The following is an 18,510-nucleotide window of genomic DNA, read 5'->3' as shown; positions in this document are numbered from 1 at the left end:
TAGCAAAAAGTGGATATCTGCTTGACCTCTCTTATCCTCATTAGCAGATTCTAATTGTTCCCAAAGAGATCAACTTTTGCCCTTGTTTGCCCTTGTCAAATTGGACTTGTTGTGGTTTTTACAAAAGGAGGCTTGAAACTGAAATAGCACACTCAGTTGAAAAATATTTAAGGGAATGTTGTATAGAGCTACTAATAAATATTTCTGTTACATGATGCACCACCAATTCTGAATCACAGGGCTTGGGTACTATAGATGAAAAATCAGAAACTGTATGCCGTGTCTGTTTTCCCTTGTGTGTATTTATTTCAGTTTCTATCTTTAATCACCCCTGGGGCCTGGAAACAGTAATAATAATTTAACAAGGTACAGTACAATCAGCAGAATGAAACTTCAAATTAATGCAATATTATATTAAAATATCTGAATCATAGATTTAGAATTGTTGGAAAGAACCCTGAGGATCATCTAGTTCAACCTGCAGGGATGTGCAGCAGTCCCATACAGTAATCGAACCTGCAACCTTGGTGTTATCAACCCCAAGTGAACTATCCAGACCGCATATATTTGAACCCTTCCCATTAAAAGCCTCTCTCACAACTGGAAACTCTTCAATCTTTTGTGGAAAATGTTCTCGTTTCTGATTTTGACAAACCTTTAGCTCTTTCCCACATAATAATTATGCTTAAATATAACCCTTTTTGGCTTTGCCCGTTTGGGCCTTCAAAGCTGTTTACAATAAAATTACATTTTAGAATGCATCAGAGGATTATACTTGATGCAAACAATGGACCAGTTTACATATAGCACTAAGCCATGGCTTAAGTGTTAAGTGTGGTCAGTCTGAACATCCAACTTCAGCCCGGAATACTATGTGTTGTTTGCTAGCAAGAAACCACTAGGTGAAGCTATGGTTTGTTGTTGGCTTATGAACCACGGCTTGTTTTAACTATGTTTTGGTGTTATGTTCAAACCCAGCAGCCTTGGTTAACCATGGTGTGTTTCATCACCCCATCCCAAGCTACTGAGGCACGAGCAGCCAGAAAACAAACCAAGCTTTGGCAAAACAAGCTGTGGTTTGTTTCCCCATTTGTGAGGTAAAACATAGCTTATGTGTGAATGCATATGAACTGGTTTCAATATGTATGACTAAATCACAAGAATCTATGTTAGATTTTGAAGGAATGATAGGAATACCAGTAAGTTAAATATAGGTAATGTTCAAGTATATGCATGCCATAAAGTAGGGCAGGATGAAATGCAGCAGGCCCAAAATATTAACTGACTATTGCTAATATTGCAAGGGAATTCTTACTTGAAGAGGTGGATATACTAGTACTGTTGCTTTGTTTGAAAATCAGAGCTAGTAATAAGGAAAGCAGATTACTGAGATACCTTCCTAGCACGCTCATACGCTGTCTCTAGCATTATGTTGGCTTTTGAGATATATATTACCCACTTATTTTTGAGTAAAAAAAAGAGATGTTTATATATATATATATATATATATATATATATATATATATATATATAGGTATATAGGTATATAAGAGCATAAGCTGTCTATGTTAGGTTGTCTATGCTCTTGATTCCTCTTTTGAAAGAACAAATCATAACATAAAGATAAATCCAGCAGCAAATGTCACCATGTGTGTTGGCAATGACCAGCTAACCTTTACCACAATAAGAGGAAAGAATAGCCCATACTCCCATGATGTTTTAACATTAGTCCTCAAACTTTTTATTTCCCAGCAGCCCAAATAACAGACAGCTTTGCTACATATACTGAAAGTGAGTTCAGGTTAGTTTGGTACAAGTGGTACAAATAGGTGCTCTGATCTTAGTTGGCTAGGAAAATGCAAGTGCAAATAGGTGCTGCGGAAGGACTTAAGAACTGTTCTGCTGGGTCAGACCAAAAGCCCATCTAGTCCAGCGTCCTGTTTTCACAGTGGACAACCAGATGGCTGTAGGAAACCTTCAAGCAGGACCTGAGCACAGGACCGTTCTCCTCAGTGGTGATTCACAACATCTAAAGCCCTAAATGACTTGAGACCTGGGTAACTTCTGAACTGCCTTCATAGGCAAGTCCCTCTAAATATGCTTTGTTCAGCATCTGATTCTTTGCTCCATATTTCTCAGCCAACAGTGGTGTGGTGGTCAGTGACAAGGAGCAGAGCCTTCTCCATTGTGGCACCTACACTGGGATTCCACGTGTGATTGTATGTTTTCAGAGGTGGACAGAGCAATCCTAGGTATAGGAAGCTGGTGGAATGTACACCACCTTAAATTAAGCAGGCATAAGTTACCACATTCCAAACTCTATTCAGGAGAGCTGCCTGAGCCTGGCAGAGGGAAAACAAGCCTTTTTGTTTGACATAAGCCACACTTTTTCTCCAGTGTAATTTCTGCTGGGTTGCTAGGTCACGTGACTGAGCTGAAAGAAGTTTGTAATAGTTGGAAGCTTCTCCTTCTCCTGCCACACCTCAGGAACATTGTTTTTTGAGGACTTACAGCAGCATAAGCCTTTACAGTACTACTGGCTGAGCCAGGGTGAAGGACTTATGCGAGCTCATCCCCAGCTCTGCTGTGACAGCCCAACTATTGCAAAGTTATTCACCCTGGTGGATCTTGGGTTAGGACTGCACTGTTGGTTAGAACCTGGTGGTTTAGGAGGGCTGGTCATTTTCTATTCCACTTTGTTTTGTTATGTATTTATTTAAAAGCATTACTAAACTACTTAATATTTGAAAAATGTATTATGTGGTATACAACCTAAAAACAATACAGCAGTGGCATAAAAGCATATAAGACAAAAACTGGAATACAGGAAACCCAACCAAAGAAAAACACGGTCCAATTTTAGGTATTATAAAAAGCCTAGGCAAAAAGATGTCCTATTGTTATATCTTTTTATTAATTGGCAGCTTTATAGATGCCTGCTTCGGTTGTTTAGCTTATTTTTGAGCTTGTTCTGTTAATTGCAGTTTTCCCATGATTGCTGTTTTGTATGTTACAGACATACAGTATGTGACCATTTTAGAGCACGATTCTAACCCTCTGGTGTTGATGGCTGCTGTTTGTGTAGAGGTTGTATTCAATGCTAGTCCTTCTCAGGTCAGACCCATAGAAATTACCAGAAGTCATGTCCATTAATTTTGATGGGTCTACCCTGAATAGAACTAGCATGATTGGCTACCACCCTTGGTGTATCTCTGCTAACCTCTACTGATGGAAAATAAAAAAATCCTTCAGTAGCACCTTAAAGACCAACTAAGTTTTTATTTTGGTATGAGCTTTCGTGTGCATGCACACTTCATCAGGTCTGGGGACTTCTATTTCAGTGTATCTGAAGAAGTGTGCATGCACACGAAAGCTCATACCAAAATAAAAAACCTGGAAGGATTTTTTTTTATTTTGTTTCTTCCTTGTAGATGACGAGAGGAAGCTAATAGTTCAAGACTCGTTCATGTAACGCTAAACCATAGTTTAGTGTTCCATCTGTAGGCAGCCTGTGCATAGGGTGTGGTTTGTAGGTTTTCAGTTCCTTTCCATAGTGGTTGGAAAAGCCCATTGAAAACAGCATAGGTGAAACATTGCCAATGCTGCTCTATCACAGCGGTGCCACATAACACTATATAATAATTTTAATAAATAATAATAACAAAGTAATAAGCCATCACACTGCTACAACTTTGAATTGCTTGGTTTGTAGCGTAGTAGTGTCAGCCCACATATCTCGAGCCTGTCTTTCCCAGCTGTGCCACAAAGCATAATGTTAGGGCAGCATGGGGGGGGGGTTGTCACAGTGTCTCATTTTCCAACCTATTAATGAACCCGCCGGATTTGGCTTTAAATCTATGCTTCAAACTTCTGACTCAGTCATGGAAACAGAATTTCTCTCAGAAAGGTTTGGAGCTGCTGGGAAATGATCTTATCCAGATTTTTTTTGGGGGGGGGGGAAGAACCTAGTGGAGTATTACCTTGAGACCCTTTTCATTGTACTCTGTATTCCGAGTCATAGTTTCATGATGCTTGATATACAGAACAAGGACTGGTGAATGATAAATGTCTAACCGGCATTTCACTACCAGCCTATGTTGATAAGGCTTACTAAATTCCAGATCAGTTCCTTCCTTGCATCTAGATTTAGCAGAGAGACGGAGTGCCAATAACCTGAACTTTTCTACCCTAGCACACAAAATGTGTTTCGTAATAAAATGTGTCACTTTGCCTTTGTGAAGAAGGGTGGGTATCATGCCTCCCCCCCCCACTCCTTTTGGGCTTCATTCAAATGAATTCTGGCTGCTGCTTTTAGATTTCTTCTTGGAGATCATGCATGTGGAATCATTAGCATTATTATTTCAACAGTAGTAGAGCAGCACATCAGCAGTCAGTAAGGGGGGAGGAGGGGGGGGAAATTACATTATCCATTCAGAATAATTTCCCACTATAATATAAATGTTACCCAGGACAGAGCTTTGAAACGGATACCGATTCTTTAAATTCCTTCCTGTCTGTTTCAGGAAATAGTAAGATCTTGTTGATAATGAAGTACAATGTGTCTAAAGTTCACTTCTAAACACTTGGCTCTTTTCTGTGAAAGTCATCTGCATTCCCTTTATAATTCTAAGCCACCAGAGGTATGCCTAATCTTGGAGATCTGATCCAGTGCTATCATTCAGAAAAATCCTTGATAATAATTCCGCCATTCAGATCTATGAAAGCACTAAAGCTTTGCAGCTAGTGCCGTCTTCTACTTCTTCTTCTTTCTTTTTTTTAAGTCCCGAGGCTGGGGAATAAGGCCTTGGCTTATGGGTTTGGAGATTTAGTTGTTTGCAAATAAAATGATTATTACTATTATTATTCAAGTTCTTAATCAATGCAAGCAAATGGCATCTGTTTGTTATCATCCTTTCTCCAGAAGACAAAGGCTCCAGTCCCTATGGTGCTGACTGCTGGCCCCAAGTGGCTGCTGGATGTGACTTGGCAAGGAGTGGAAGACAACAAAAACAACTGCATTGTGTACAGCAAAGGTAAACACAAGCTGATTTTCCCTTCCACTTTCTTTGCAAGGAATTAAAACGGTGCTGATGAAACGTGCCTGTTGCATAACAGGTGGCAAATGCAGGTTACAAAGGCGGGCCTGTGGTTCTCATTTCTCTTCTTCTGATCTAAGAAGCATTATTCCATTTTTTACCTGAAAAAAATTAGTTTTTCTCCATTATGCATTAAATGAGTGTGAAGCAGAGGCATACTATTACCACTTAAGATTCAAACAGATAAAGCACTTAAGAAAAAAAAGCAAACAGCTTTCTTATACTCGATGCATTGTATTATATAAAATGTTGATGCCATTGTAAGCCATTGCCTAATTTACCTGCCATTTAAGCCACTGTCCAAAAGTATGTCCTAGGCTTTACAGACTTGTTCAAAGACTTGTAGAAATGTAGCATCTCTCTGATTCCCCCACCCCTTAGTTTCTTTGAACTTTGAAAGTTCATTAAGTAGTTCGTTAACCTGCAGTTCTAACCTGATTTAAATCCAAAATGTTGTGCTCGTACCCCAGCCTCGTGAAAAGTGTGTGAACCTTGACATTTTTTTAAAAATGTTGTTGAAAAATAGCATTATTTTCTGAAAGGTAATTGTAAGAAATTTTATTGTTGGAACCTTGACAGTGATGAAGTATTGAAAGGCAGCTAGTTTTGGCTCATGGTGTGTAAACAAACAAAAAGGTTCTTTGCTCATTAATGACATCATGATGCTATTTAAAATGCATGGCAATTACTGCTTTCCACTGTAGTGTTTCCCAAAATGATACGCTAGGATCCACAGTGGTCACAAGAGTATTGTGTGTGTGGGTTACCATGTGGGCAGGGACTATAGCTGCAATCCTACACACCAGTAGGTTGCTGAAATCCCATTAACTTTAGTGGGAACTTAAGCAGCCCAACTGCATAACTGAAGTTGTTGTGTCATAATACAGTGCAATAGGCAGGTATCTCAACTCTCAAGCTAGGACTTTGGATCACAGGAGGATTTAGAGCAAAGGCAAAACTTAAGTTCTGTATAGATAAAAGTATAAAACCTGTATAGATAAAAGTTGGTCACAACTCCTTATTAGATTGAACGTCACCCCAGCTCCTATCAGTGTTCCTTTGATCAATAGCTAGAGGCCTGAGGTTGTTTTTTTTTTTAAAAGGTATAAAATTAAACCTGCAATGCTGAATTGGTACTAAAGATCTATGATACCTGACTGCTCAGTCAAGAAATTGTGAATACAGCTGCTGTGCCCCATTAGCATAGTCAATGCTGTATTTATCCCTCCTCCATTTAGTCTTTCCAACTAAGCTCAGGTTTCAAATTCTATAAATCCCCAGTCTCACTGCTTTGTGATTGCTTCAGAAATTGCACAGTTCTACAGCAATTTATTTTAGGTTTTTTTATTCCTTACCAAACAGAGCCACTGAGATGAAAGATTTGTTTGCTGCGACAACCTAGTGACCATTTTGCATACAACCAGCAAGGCAAATAAGCACCCATATCACTATATTAACATACAAAACACTAATCATAACATCAAAGGCTACTAAAACTTACTAGAAACAATTACAACTTGTTCCTATAATCATTGCAATTTGTACACTTATAAGAGGATTGCCTTTAAACTGCTACAAGCCTTTGAAAATTGAAACACTGAAAACAGAGAATTTGCATGTTTAAAAATGAGTAGTTGCACACTAAGGTCTTATGCATTCTTCCTTTTATAATTACAAAACACCAATAAATTAATTTTGTAACCTGAAAATACCTGATTTAGTTAAGGAAAAACCTTGAGCCAAAAAAGGAATGAATCTGCATCATTTTAAAGTGTAGTGTGACTCATTGCTCTAGCAGCAGAAAACAGCACAGTATTTTGATGTTTGCGTACAGTAACATTTTTCATATGCGTGAGAAATTGCAATTTATTTTGAAAGGTATTAAGGACTGTTTATATGGAAACTTTGCAGCAGTTATCCAAAGTACAACTTCAACCTAGAGATACATCAGGAATAGAAATCCAGGATGTTCATAGTTGAAAGTTTTCGCTGACAGTCTCTTACACGTCTTTTTTATTCTTATAGACTTCTTACATGTTTCTTTCCACCCCCACCTCACACCCTCTTGTATTCTCTCAGTTTTCTGGAAGGTGCAATGCCTGAGCTATGAGGAAGATCTGTAAGGGCTGATCCTGCTACAGAGCTAGTTGTTTAAATTCAGGTCTGATAGTAATGTTTTTCTTGAAGAGGAGCCAATTTACATCATTGTGTATGTATGCTGAAATGTGGCAGTTTAGCCCAACAGCAGATGAGGTGGTAAAATTGTTCCTGGACTGTACCATTTTAGACTGAAGATTGTGCTTTGTGTTGTTAAATGATGGACATAAAAATCCCCTTTATTCACATGTAGGAAAACAAACTATTTTAGACCTCTCTATCCTAACATCTAATTTACTGTATGCAGATTGCTTTTAATATGGAGAAGGGTGTGGTCTGAAGTGGTAAAATCATGTACAGTCATACCTCGGTTTAAGTACGCCTTGGTTTGAGTATTTTCAGTTTAAGTACTCCGTGGACCCGTCTGGAACGGATTAATCCACTTTCCATTACTTTCAATGGGAAAGTTCACTTCAGGTTAAGTACACTTCAGGTTAAGTACAGTGGTAACCTCAGTTTAAGTACACAATTGGTTCCGGAAGTCTGTACTTAACCTGAAGCGTACTTAACCTGAAGCGTACTTTCCCATTGAAAGTAATGGAAAGTGGATTAATCCGTTCCAGATGGTCCGTGGAGTACTTAAACTGAAGCGTACTTAACCTGAAGTGAACTTTCCCATTGAAAGTAATGGAAAGTGGATTAATCCGTTCCAAACGGGTCTGCGGAGTACTTAAACTGAAAATACTCAAACCGAGGCGTACTTAAACTGAGGTATGACTGTACGGACTTCCGGAACCAATTACACTCATACCTCGGGTTAAGTACGCTTCAGGTTGAGTACTCCGCGGACCCGTCTGGAACAGATTAATCCACTTTCCATTACTTTCAATGGGAAAGTTTGCTTCAGGTTAAGTATGCTTCAGTTTAAGTACAGACTTCCAGAAGTAATTGTGTTTGTAAACCGAGGTACCACTGTACTACATATAAGGTTGAATTATTCAAGGAAATTCTATGGTTGTTTCAGTGCATGTTTAGGGACTTATTTTCCATCAAGACACAATTTCTCCATGCAATCAAAATTCCTTGGGGATGTCAGCCAGTATTGGCATACTAAAATATTAGTATATATTGAAAAACAGGATTCTGGGGTTCACATAGACAGAAATTCACTACCATAGGATATGATGATGGACATTACTTTAGATGGTTTTAGGAAGGGATTGGACAAATCCATGAGGGGTTACACTTGTTATTGGTTATTGGTCATGAACCAAGAGGTTGCATAAAACAGGGAGAGTTATTGCCTGCATATTTATTGATTATTTAAAATACTTCCAGGCTACCTAGCCTTCAGTAGGTTCCAGGGCACTATGCATAAACCATAAACTTAGAAATTCCTTGTAGATCCTGGCTGGTCACTGTGGGAAACAGTATACTAGATTAGATGGAACTTTGGTTCACACCACATGCTGTCGAATCCACATTTTCACACACTCTCAGCCCCAGACATGGTGTGTTCCACAGGAAAGTGCTGACCGGCTGCAGCCTCCCTTACCTGCCGGGCCCTGCGAGACACCAATGGCACATTCTGGTGAATCATAAGTGAATCAGCTGAAGGAATTTTGCCACCCCAGGATGCATGCTTCCTGTACTCCAATGACATTTCATCTGCTATGTTCAGATGTTTTATTCTAGGTGTTGAAGGACTAATAACAGTTGCAATAACTTCATCATTTTTTCCAACACAGTCTTTCTTTTTAATTTTTTAAGTTACCGTAGTTTCATGTGCCCAGTTTGAGCAAGTACAATTGCTTATCTCATGCCTCAAAATTTACACAAAATAAGATATCATTGGGGCTGTAACAGCTTCAAGATGACATAACGTATTTGTTTTCCCAGTTGAAAAAAATATAACCCCTTACTTTTCATAAAATGATCTTATCTATATTAAAAGATTGGTGTGCAACTTGTTGATTGAGTACTTTTGTGAAAATAGTTGTCAGATCAAAATGAAATAATCCTACTAGGCACTGCTACAAATGGGAATGTCAATGAAGGTTATGTGTGCATTGGATTTGTCCTGAATTTCCCTTAGGAAAGGTGTTTTTCCCAAATTCTTGGTTGCTATTGGAGAAATACCTTCAACTAGAACATGCTGATGAAAGCATATTCTTTCACTCTCCTGATGGTTGGTGATAGCTTAAAGAACTTGGATGCTTATTTTCTGTGCATCTGTTTAACCAATACTGAAGCATCATGGGTAAGCAAATTTGGAAAGGGCCATATGATGATATTTGCTGTTCTCCCTTTTGGTTATCCATTATGGTTATTCATTATGCTAACTACAACTTTAACTGTGGTCAGAGCTAACCACAGTTTTTGCTTAGGACCTAAAAGCAGGTCCAAACTGTGGTTTGAGACCTTTGAACCATGGTTAGCCCTAACTATGGATAGCATCATGGTTGTGTTTACAGCTAACTCTAGGTAGGCACTGTGAGGGAGATTTGTATTCTGGAAGAGATGGAAAGGGCAATAGGACACGTGATCTTGTGACCCACTCCTGGCTTGCTTAACTGTGGTTAAGCAAATTGGCAGCATCATATATGAATTAGCTCTTTGGTGTCAGTTTGTTGTGGTTGAATTAGCCTGTTGTGGCTGCAGAATTATATAGAAACAATAAAATAGCTAGAATATAAGTGTGATAAATAAAATATATTTGGATAGCTGTATTTACTACCAGGAGAAAGATAGAGCTATACAGTGAGCTTCTTCCACTGATGGAGTGCACCACTAAGGTACCTACCGGTCTTGGATTGGGAGCAATCTAAACAGAGAAGTGATGGTGGCAGAATTGGACAGGACACATACTTGTCAGCTAGCTGCTCATTTGAGTGCAGTACTGTATATACTCAGACCAAGAAAATGACAAATTGAATAGCTGCTATTAAACAAAATCTGAGCTGTTAATTATTACTCTTAGATTAAGAATGCAATTGATTAAGAGTGCAAGGCAGGCCTTAAATGAAGGGAAAAAGAAACTAGTTACCGAACAAAACTGTGCACAATGAAATGAATCTGTGGACAAGCACACATTAGGTGTATCTTACCTAAATCATGGTGTGTGTGTGTGTGTGTGTGTGTGTGTGTGCGCGCGCACACACACACACATATATGGTATTGGTAAGAGAGGGGGCCTATACAAATATTTAGCAGTGGGAATTATAAAATCATAAGGCGATTAAGTTAGCTAGTTGTGAAATTCTAATATTGCTTTTTAAATGACTTCAGGATATAGGAGGTGCTAAGGTTATTATCTGTTATCAGGAATACAGCAGAATTGTACGACTGGATAATAACTAAACAACTGACACAATGTAAAATTACATTATCAGTGTGTTAAAACAAAATTGCGCCCTAAAGGAGTCTACATGCCAGCTCAGAGCTGCAGTGTAATTATGCTTAACTCTGATAATTAAAATACAACGGAGATCAACAGAATCATTTTCATTAAGAAAATTATTAATGATGGTGGTATAACAGTAATTGATTGCAGAGCACCACAGGATAACTCCATGCAGTAAAAACCAACATGTTTAATATATGTCTGAGACCATGGCAGTGTGGTGCGTAAGGCTGAGGATGTTTGAAATTAAGATAGAACTGGTGAGATAAACTTGCATTCAAAACTAAAGATCATAAAATAGCTGCTTTTAAAACTATTTTATAAAAATTTAAATCCCACTTTAAAAACAAAACAAAAAACAAAACAGGAGTGACTACCCTTTGAACTGTAAAAGAAACAAACAAACAAACAAATAATAAATAGCTGTTTGCTGCATCAGTTACACAGCCGAAGTAGGCAGCACAAATATTTCTCAAGCCTTCTGTCATTTCTTTTTATGTTCCACATTGGTTGTTTTTACACTTATGATCATGATTTACTGATATTATTTTCTATCTGGCCTCACCAAGTAGTTTATGTCCTTAGTTATTATTGAGATGATGCAGAAGAAAGCATTTGCGCTTCTCCCACTCCTTTTCAATGCATGCTTAATGAAATGCGAGTGGATAATTCTATATAAATAATAATTGATAATTGGCTCAGGAGTAGCAATTTATGTTTGGCCTCACATGCTTTAGAAAGGTGCTTAAATCTTTTCTCCCTGAAACCTGCCTATCTATGCATGCTTCAGCTTTTTAAGCACAAACTTCAATATTTGTTTGGAACGGGGGGGGGGAGGACTCTTTTCTTCCCTTCTTCTTCTTTTTGTTTAATAATAAAAGTAATAATAATAATAACAACAACAACGTCGTTTAACTTGTAAGCAATTTTTTGGAAGGTTCCTACTTGTTTTTATTATTGCGCAGTGCTTACAGTACAGGTTAGTACTATATAAACAGACTCAAATGAATGGTAGTAATAGGTAAAGGTAAAAAGGTAAAGGACCCCTGGATGGTTAAGTCCAGTCAAAGGCGACTATGAGGTGTGGCGCTCAGCTCACTTTCAGGCCAAGGGAGCCAGCATTTGTCCACAGACAGTTTTCCAGGTCTTGTGGCCAGCATGACTAAACTGCTTCTGGCGCAACGGGACACCACAATGAGTGCCAGAGTGCACAGAAATGCCGTTTACCTTCCTGGTGCAGCGGTATGATCGTAATGCCACCTTACCGACCTGGTGGTGCTATTTTCTGGAGATACCCCTTCTCTCTGAAGTTCCAGTAGGTCCACCCAAGACATTCGGGCACCTGACACAAACCACAAAATGCTCCTCCCAGTCCCTCCACAAATGAATAAGGGGGAATGAAGCTGTACATTAGGAACTTGGTTGCGGGAAGTGAACATTTATATCAGGAACAGGAGGCATGTGAAGATTTACATGTGGTTCATTTCTTGGAGGTTGGATCTGCTGCCTCTGTGGATCCTGACGCCCAAGATGCTTGCCTCACCTTGCCTCATGGGAGGGCCAGCCCTGACTGCTAGCATCTGGTATGTGTGTTTGGCGGGAACTTGAGAAACAATTCTGTGCCTTTTTGGTAACTTATTGCTGAGCTGCACAGAGCCAGCCCAGCCATGAGGGAGGCACAGCCTCTGCTTCAGGTGGCAGAAGCCCTCCAGCTGGCATGCTTGTGATTCCCCTGCTTGCCCTGCCACCTCTGCCAGTGGTGGAGAAGTGCCGCAACCAGCGGTGCTAATTTTGGGCAAGATTGCTCATATGATTTTGGATGCTGCTTTTCTGCCAGTGGCAGATGGGGCAGGGTGCATGGTGGCAATCTTGCTGGTTGGGGTGGTTATTGCCAGTTCCCCCATAACCCCTTTACCACCTCCCACACTGTTTTGGGGGAGCAGATTTTTTGGGGCTCCAGGACTGAGAAAGGGAGAATGGTCAAAAATCATTTTGCCCTCCTGCCAGTGGGAGTGTCCCAATATCAGAAATTTCTTAAATTTTACTTTTCAAGCCCTGAGTTTATTGAAGTCTTTGGGACTGAGGAAACCATCATTCTCACAAACACTTTGCTTCGCAGAGATGTTTCTACTTTTGTCTTCTGTGCAAAGCTAAAAGGGGGAAGGGGCAGCACAAATTTGCAGAGCCACACATTTGAAGTTGTCGACAACCCCATACACAAGAAAACAGAAGAAAATATATATGCACTCTGTCCTGTCAAAAGGCTTTCACCTTATCTTGAGAGACTGTCAGGGCAGGAACATCATGGAATGGACAGGAGTCTATTAAATTAATAAGCTGCAGGATGGTGTCTGGAGAGTTATGATGCTCCATAAATCCAGTTTGATCATGGTGGACAAGGTTTAAATCTGCAGACTTCTAATACACATCCACTTTTGGGATTGAATTTGAAGTTTTGTGCTGGAGACACAGAGATAGTCTTGCAGCTTGTGAATTAAGATTTATCTTCTTCTTTTTTCCCTCAGAGCATTTTTTTTATTTAAAAAAAACAGGGATTGACAAAAATGAAAGTACCTTAGGGATCCTGGCAAATGTTACTGCTTGAAACGAAAGAGCTGTTGTCAAGGTGAAACCATGACCTAGATGCCTAATATCAAACCTTGGTCATTCTTTTCAAACAGCCCCATCAGAACAGAGAGCAAAAGGTCTATATGAAATGAAACAAGGATAAATTTAGCCACAGCCTCTTTTATAGTGATTCCTGTCAAATGCTCCTACCCTGAGTTTATGACACGAGGGGAAATGAACGTTGACAGGTGTACTTTGTAAGAAATAAAAAAAGGGGGGGGGAATCTAGGAATTTATTCTTCCCTGATTATAGAAACTTCTATTTTATGAAAGCTGTTTCTGCAGTACAAGACTACCGTGTTGCTTGCCCTCCAGATACTCAGCCTGGTTTTAATAATTAAGAGAATAACTTTGTCATAATATTTATAGTGATTACTAGTTCCCGAGGAAGATTAATGGGAAATGTTAAAAAGCAACCTGGGTGTTGGACGTGAACAGCTAAATGAATGCATGGAACAAAACATTTAAATCCCCCTTGTACGCATGTGGTCTCTAGCTGATTACAGATCTTCAAGGGAGGAAAGGAAATTTACATGGCTCCCTCTGGTGGAAGAGCTTTGAGGTTTGGCTCCTTATGGAGCCAGATGAACTGACACCAGCAATTAATAATTGTGGTGGGGGGACAACCTTAGTTTTTCAAGGTGACAGGGCAACTGGGCAATTGTATATTTGGGTTAAATTGCTGTTAAGCCAGGATTGTACCTTGCACTCTAGGGAACCAGTTAATTAAGTTCAGCTGGATCACATAGTGTTGGGACACAGTGATTATTTAACACAGGTAAATGTATTTTAGATTAGATGGTTTGTGGAGCAGTGGTTCATGACTTATATGCAATTTCTATGCAATGCATTTAGGACATAATATGGTTAATGATAATTACTACTACTTAGTGTTGGGTTTTTTTTTTAAAAAAAAATCTTTATCAGTCTTGTTCTTTTCACCAGCAGGTTTTAAATGGAATGAATGTTTAGCAATGTTGTAGATCAGAAAACCTCCCACCAGTATTATGTTGGATATACATACACCAGATTGATTATACATTAACTAAGGCAGTGATCCTATAGATACTGACCTGGGAGTAAGCCCCACTGAATTCACTGGGTCTTAGTCTGAGCAGAGAAGTGAGATTTATGAAGCCTTTCTCCATCCGCAAGTATTATTTATTTAAAATATATTCTATTCAACTATATACAACCTATGGTTCCATATACAGAACCTCAATCTAGAGCAGTCCAACTGATCTTAATAGGCTGTTACAAAGTAAATGTGTTGTGGTCTTATATCTCAGCCCACCTCTCAGCAAAGGTATTTGTGTTTAAGCTGATCGAATTCCACTGAAATCTATGGCAATAAACTGGTTCAAGTCCAATTACTTTGGCTTAACTTGGAACTGGATTGGACTGTCAGTCATGTTCCTAGCTTTTCGCGCACCAGCTGCATTGAGAGTCAATGCCAAATAGAATGATGGATCATTGAGCAATATAGGACATATTATTGGGAAAGTATTGTTGTGAAAATCCACAAGTTCTCACAAGTCTCAAATAAGATTGTTCCAAACCATAATATTGATTTTTAAGATGAGGGGATATACATATCAACACTATCTATATTGTAATATTTTTGGTTTCTACAATGCAAGTACACCGGGTATGTTGGCTGAAGATCTGCAAGTTAAATAATGGCTTGCTCACTACCCAATCATGATCTTCATAGCAGAATAATTTAGATTTATGACCCTGGCATGAAGTCCATGTGCGGAACACTTTCCACACAGTGGCAATACATTTCAACTCCAACTTATAACCTCATTAGGATAACACTGACATCCTAATTGGACCAGCACAATCTCTTTGTGGGTGGTTGTGGGTCTTGTTTGCCCGGTGGTGTGGTGGGAAACATTGCCTGCTAAGATTTGTTGTTTGAGCTCTGGTACTAAGTGGTAAATCTGCACCACTACTTTCCCTCTTGCATTCTCATGCTTAAAAAAAAAAGTATGTGTGGGAACAGAATGACATTTTCCCATGTTGTGTGGACTGTGCTCTACTGTTGCATGTTCACAGCACTGGAATGGACCCCAAGGGTTATCTAGTCCAACTGCCTGTAGTGCAGGTTATTTATGCCTTGTTGTGGTTACTTGGCCAAGCACCATCTACCTGCCACCCTGCCTAGCCACAGTGTGGGTTTGTAGCTGGCTATTGGATATAATAGTGTCTCTTAATATTGTGTTTCCTGTTTGCCGCACCTGTCGGACAGGTTTTACAAAGAGTGGGAGGCACCAGCCTGGGAACTCCCAAGGGAACCCCCAGAGGAGGAAGGCTCAGAGCCACCGGATTGGTGGTGGGACACTGAAGAAAGGTCAGAGGGAGAAGGTTGGGAGGAGGGGCTGGATGCTGAAGGGGAGTTCAGTGCGCAGGAAGAGCCTGTGGCAGGGAGCACTTCAGATTCTGAGGCTGAAGCAGAGGACGGGGGTCAAGAGGCTTCTGAAGAATCCAGGGAGTCTCCCTCTCCTGCTGCAACAAACTCCCCTCATTCCTGGTCTCCAAGAATGCACAGAATAATGAGGAGGGCAAAAGAATAATGAGGAGGGCAAAACAGAGACCAGAGGTGCATAGATGCAGTTTGAGACTGCTTGGGAAATATCTGGGATGAGCCTTAGAGAGGGTGGAAGGCAGGGACCTTCAGTCCTGGCAAGTGGTCCATAGAGGCAAGACCTGCTGGGAAGTGTTTTGCTGAATTGTATGCCATTTCCTTCAATAAAGAGTTAACTTCACTAACCACAGAGCCCTGCGTCTTTCATGCTGACCTGTGTCTGACTTCAGCCCTGACAGCACCTAAAATTGGGTAACATGCTGACTGACTATCCTGGCTTCCCCATCATACTCTTGCTGTGCATATAAGCAATCTAGTTTTGCCCTTGATACACAGACCCGTAGTATAAATATGGTATACCAATGCAGGGCAGCTTTCAAGTAGGTGTGTGAGCCACCATGCAGTGCCTTATATGAATATATTATCCTATACCATTTGTGGATTGCAACAGAAAAAATGCACTAATATTAGATCAATAAGATGAAGAAGATGGCAATGAACAAAAGCAGCAGAAACATTTTGGAAAAGTTGCTTATGTATTAAAATATTTTTATTCTGTCTTTCAGCTCCGCCATTCTCACTTGTTTACTTGTTTTAAAGAAGCTGAAAGACAAGGCAAGATTTTGTCAGGGAGACATTCAAGAACAAAGTCCGATAATACGATGCTTTATAACATAATCTTCATAAACAACAGCCTTACTGTAGTTATGTGTAAAAATATTGCTGGATACATTGCAGATAAGAAACTAGACACTTGAAAACAGATCAAAACAAAGATATGTCTGTGTTTAAAACAAAACAAAACACACTCATACAGAGATCATTCATAGGAGCAATTGACTGATACGGCCTAACCTTCAACTCTGAAACTGTGATGAACTTAATGGGATTGATCTGTGAGCTGAAGCAAACATTCAGAAATGTTGGAACGGAAGCATATGAGACATGAGGGAGTGAACTGGGTCTTTAGCCAGCTAGCAAGTACACTGATATTTTGTGATGGGCAATTGCAGTTAGTTTGTGACAGAAAAGAAAGAAAACACTCTCGCGTAGAAGTGTGCATGTAAGCTAGGCTGTAATGTGTACACAAAGAAACTCATAATCTGCAAACTATTTTCAACAGTTCCTTTTTTTTGCAAAGGAACATGTGATCTCTCTTTAATGGACTAAATTGACCAGATGAAAGGTTATTCTGCTACTTCGTTTGTTGTTAAGTTTAGAATCTAAACAAGCTGTTTTTTTAAACATTGTGTTCTAAAATGCAATTTCCATGTTTCATGTTTCATTCTGCTCCACATCCCAAGGAAGAAATGTAGCAGTCTATCAAAACTAAACCAAAGAGTTATAACCAATAAATAACCCCCTAGTTCCGTGTTGTAAAGTATCCCCATTTAAATCGCTAGCCTGCAATTATTATTATTTTAAAAAAACATGTCTGCATTATAGTTTTAAGAGTTAATGGTGCAAGAGGGACAGAGTATTCAATCCGTCCTTTGCTAGCCTGCTTTTTACTCATAAATGACCATTCATTTCTACCTATGCCAGCCTCTTTGACTTCTGTGCTCGAAAAGGCTTCAGCTCCCGTACATCTAGCACTGAAGTATATGATTTCTATGTGCAGTGGCGGGGCATATGTCTGCGCTACCCAGGGCGGGCATGCTCTCAAGGGGGGCGGGGCATGCTCCTGAGGGGCGTGGGGTGCGGAGGGTGCCCTCCCACATGCCACAGTTCAGGGCAGGAGAGGGGCGGGGAAGCTGCTACTCACTTACCTCCTGCTCTCTGCCACCGGGTCAGACATGACCCGGCAATGGAGCTGCTGCTGCCGGGTGCACCTTGCCACGGCTGAAGTGGGCTGCTCTCTGCCGTTGGGTCAGAAGAGCTACTGCCGCTGGGCGTGAGGTGTGCCGCCCACTCGTCTGCCATTTTGTCACACACACACCCCAATCATGACACCCAGCACGGACCGTACCCATCACACCTCCCTTCCTACGCCTCTGTCTATGTGTGGGAAAGTAATGCATGGGTGCTAGTTAGTGCATGAAGGGGTTAAGACAACAGAGTTGGATTCCTAGACTTAGCTGTAAGTCATGCCCTTCTTCTCTGAGGGAGAAAGCAAAGCATTCTCTTCCTGTTTCCTCTCTCTTCTTGCCATGTAACTTAAGACAAAGGACATGTCTAAGCTAGGCATGTTCTAGGCTTAGAGCACATGTTTGAAGCTCTCTTTCTGTATTGTCTGCCTGTGTTCTCCTTGCCGCTGCTTGGATAAATGCATGAATGAGATCTTTGAATCTATAAGTAAAACATTTTAAGCTTACTTAACAGTGTGTAGTCTGTTCATTGCAAGAGGGGTAGAAAGAGGGAAGCGCTTTTCAGGTGGACTAAACAGGATGTACAAAAGGTTTATTTCCCTGTATTCCTAACACTTCACTATGCTGATTAACTTTGTGAGTTTAAACTCTGCTACTGGGGGCTCTCTCCCACTGGAGAATGTGCAGAGTCCCACGTTTTGAATTGAGGCACCCATCTGATTCTATTATTAATTCACCCAACACATGTGGGTAACGGGATCATATATATTTTTCCCCCACAGGTTGTGCAGGAAGGGGTCTTTCACTCATCAGTCCATCTCTCCATTGCCAGTCCACTGCAGTGTTGTGCTGGATATGCAGACCGTGCAAAAATCAAGTGGATGGGTG

The 18,510-nt window shown here is 40.2% G+C and overlaps 1 protein-coding gene across 1 annotated transcript in view; it reads left to right on the top strand.

Annotated features, from left to right (window-relative positions):
- ZFPM2 (zinc finger protein, FOG family member 2) overlaps positions 1–18,510 on the top strand; it is a 321,346-nt gene that overhangs the window by 193,376 nt on the left and 109,460 nt on the right. Inside the window, exon 5 of the mRNA XM_035125261.2 lies at positions 4,922–5,033. Coding sequence (XP_034981152.2) covers positions 4,922–5,033 — 112 coding nt within the window. The remainder of the gene's footprint in view (positions 1–4,921; positions 5,034–18,510) is intronic.

The sequence above is a fragment of the Zootoca vivipara genome, chromosome 8 (assembly GCF_963506605.1).
Source record: "Zootoca vivipara chromosome 8, rZooViv1.1, whole genome shotgun sequence".
Lineage (NCBI taxonomy): Eukaryota > Metazoa > Chordata > Lepidosauria > Squamata > Lacertidae > Zootoca > Zootoca vivipara.
Note: the sequence above shows the minus strand (reverse complement) of the source record. Positions and strands in the feature narration are given on the sequence as shown.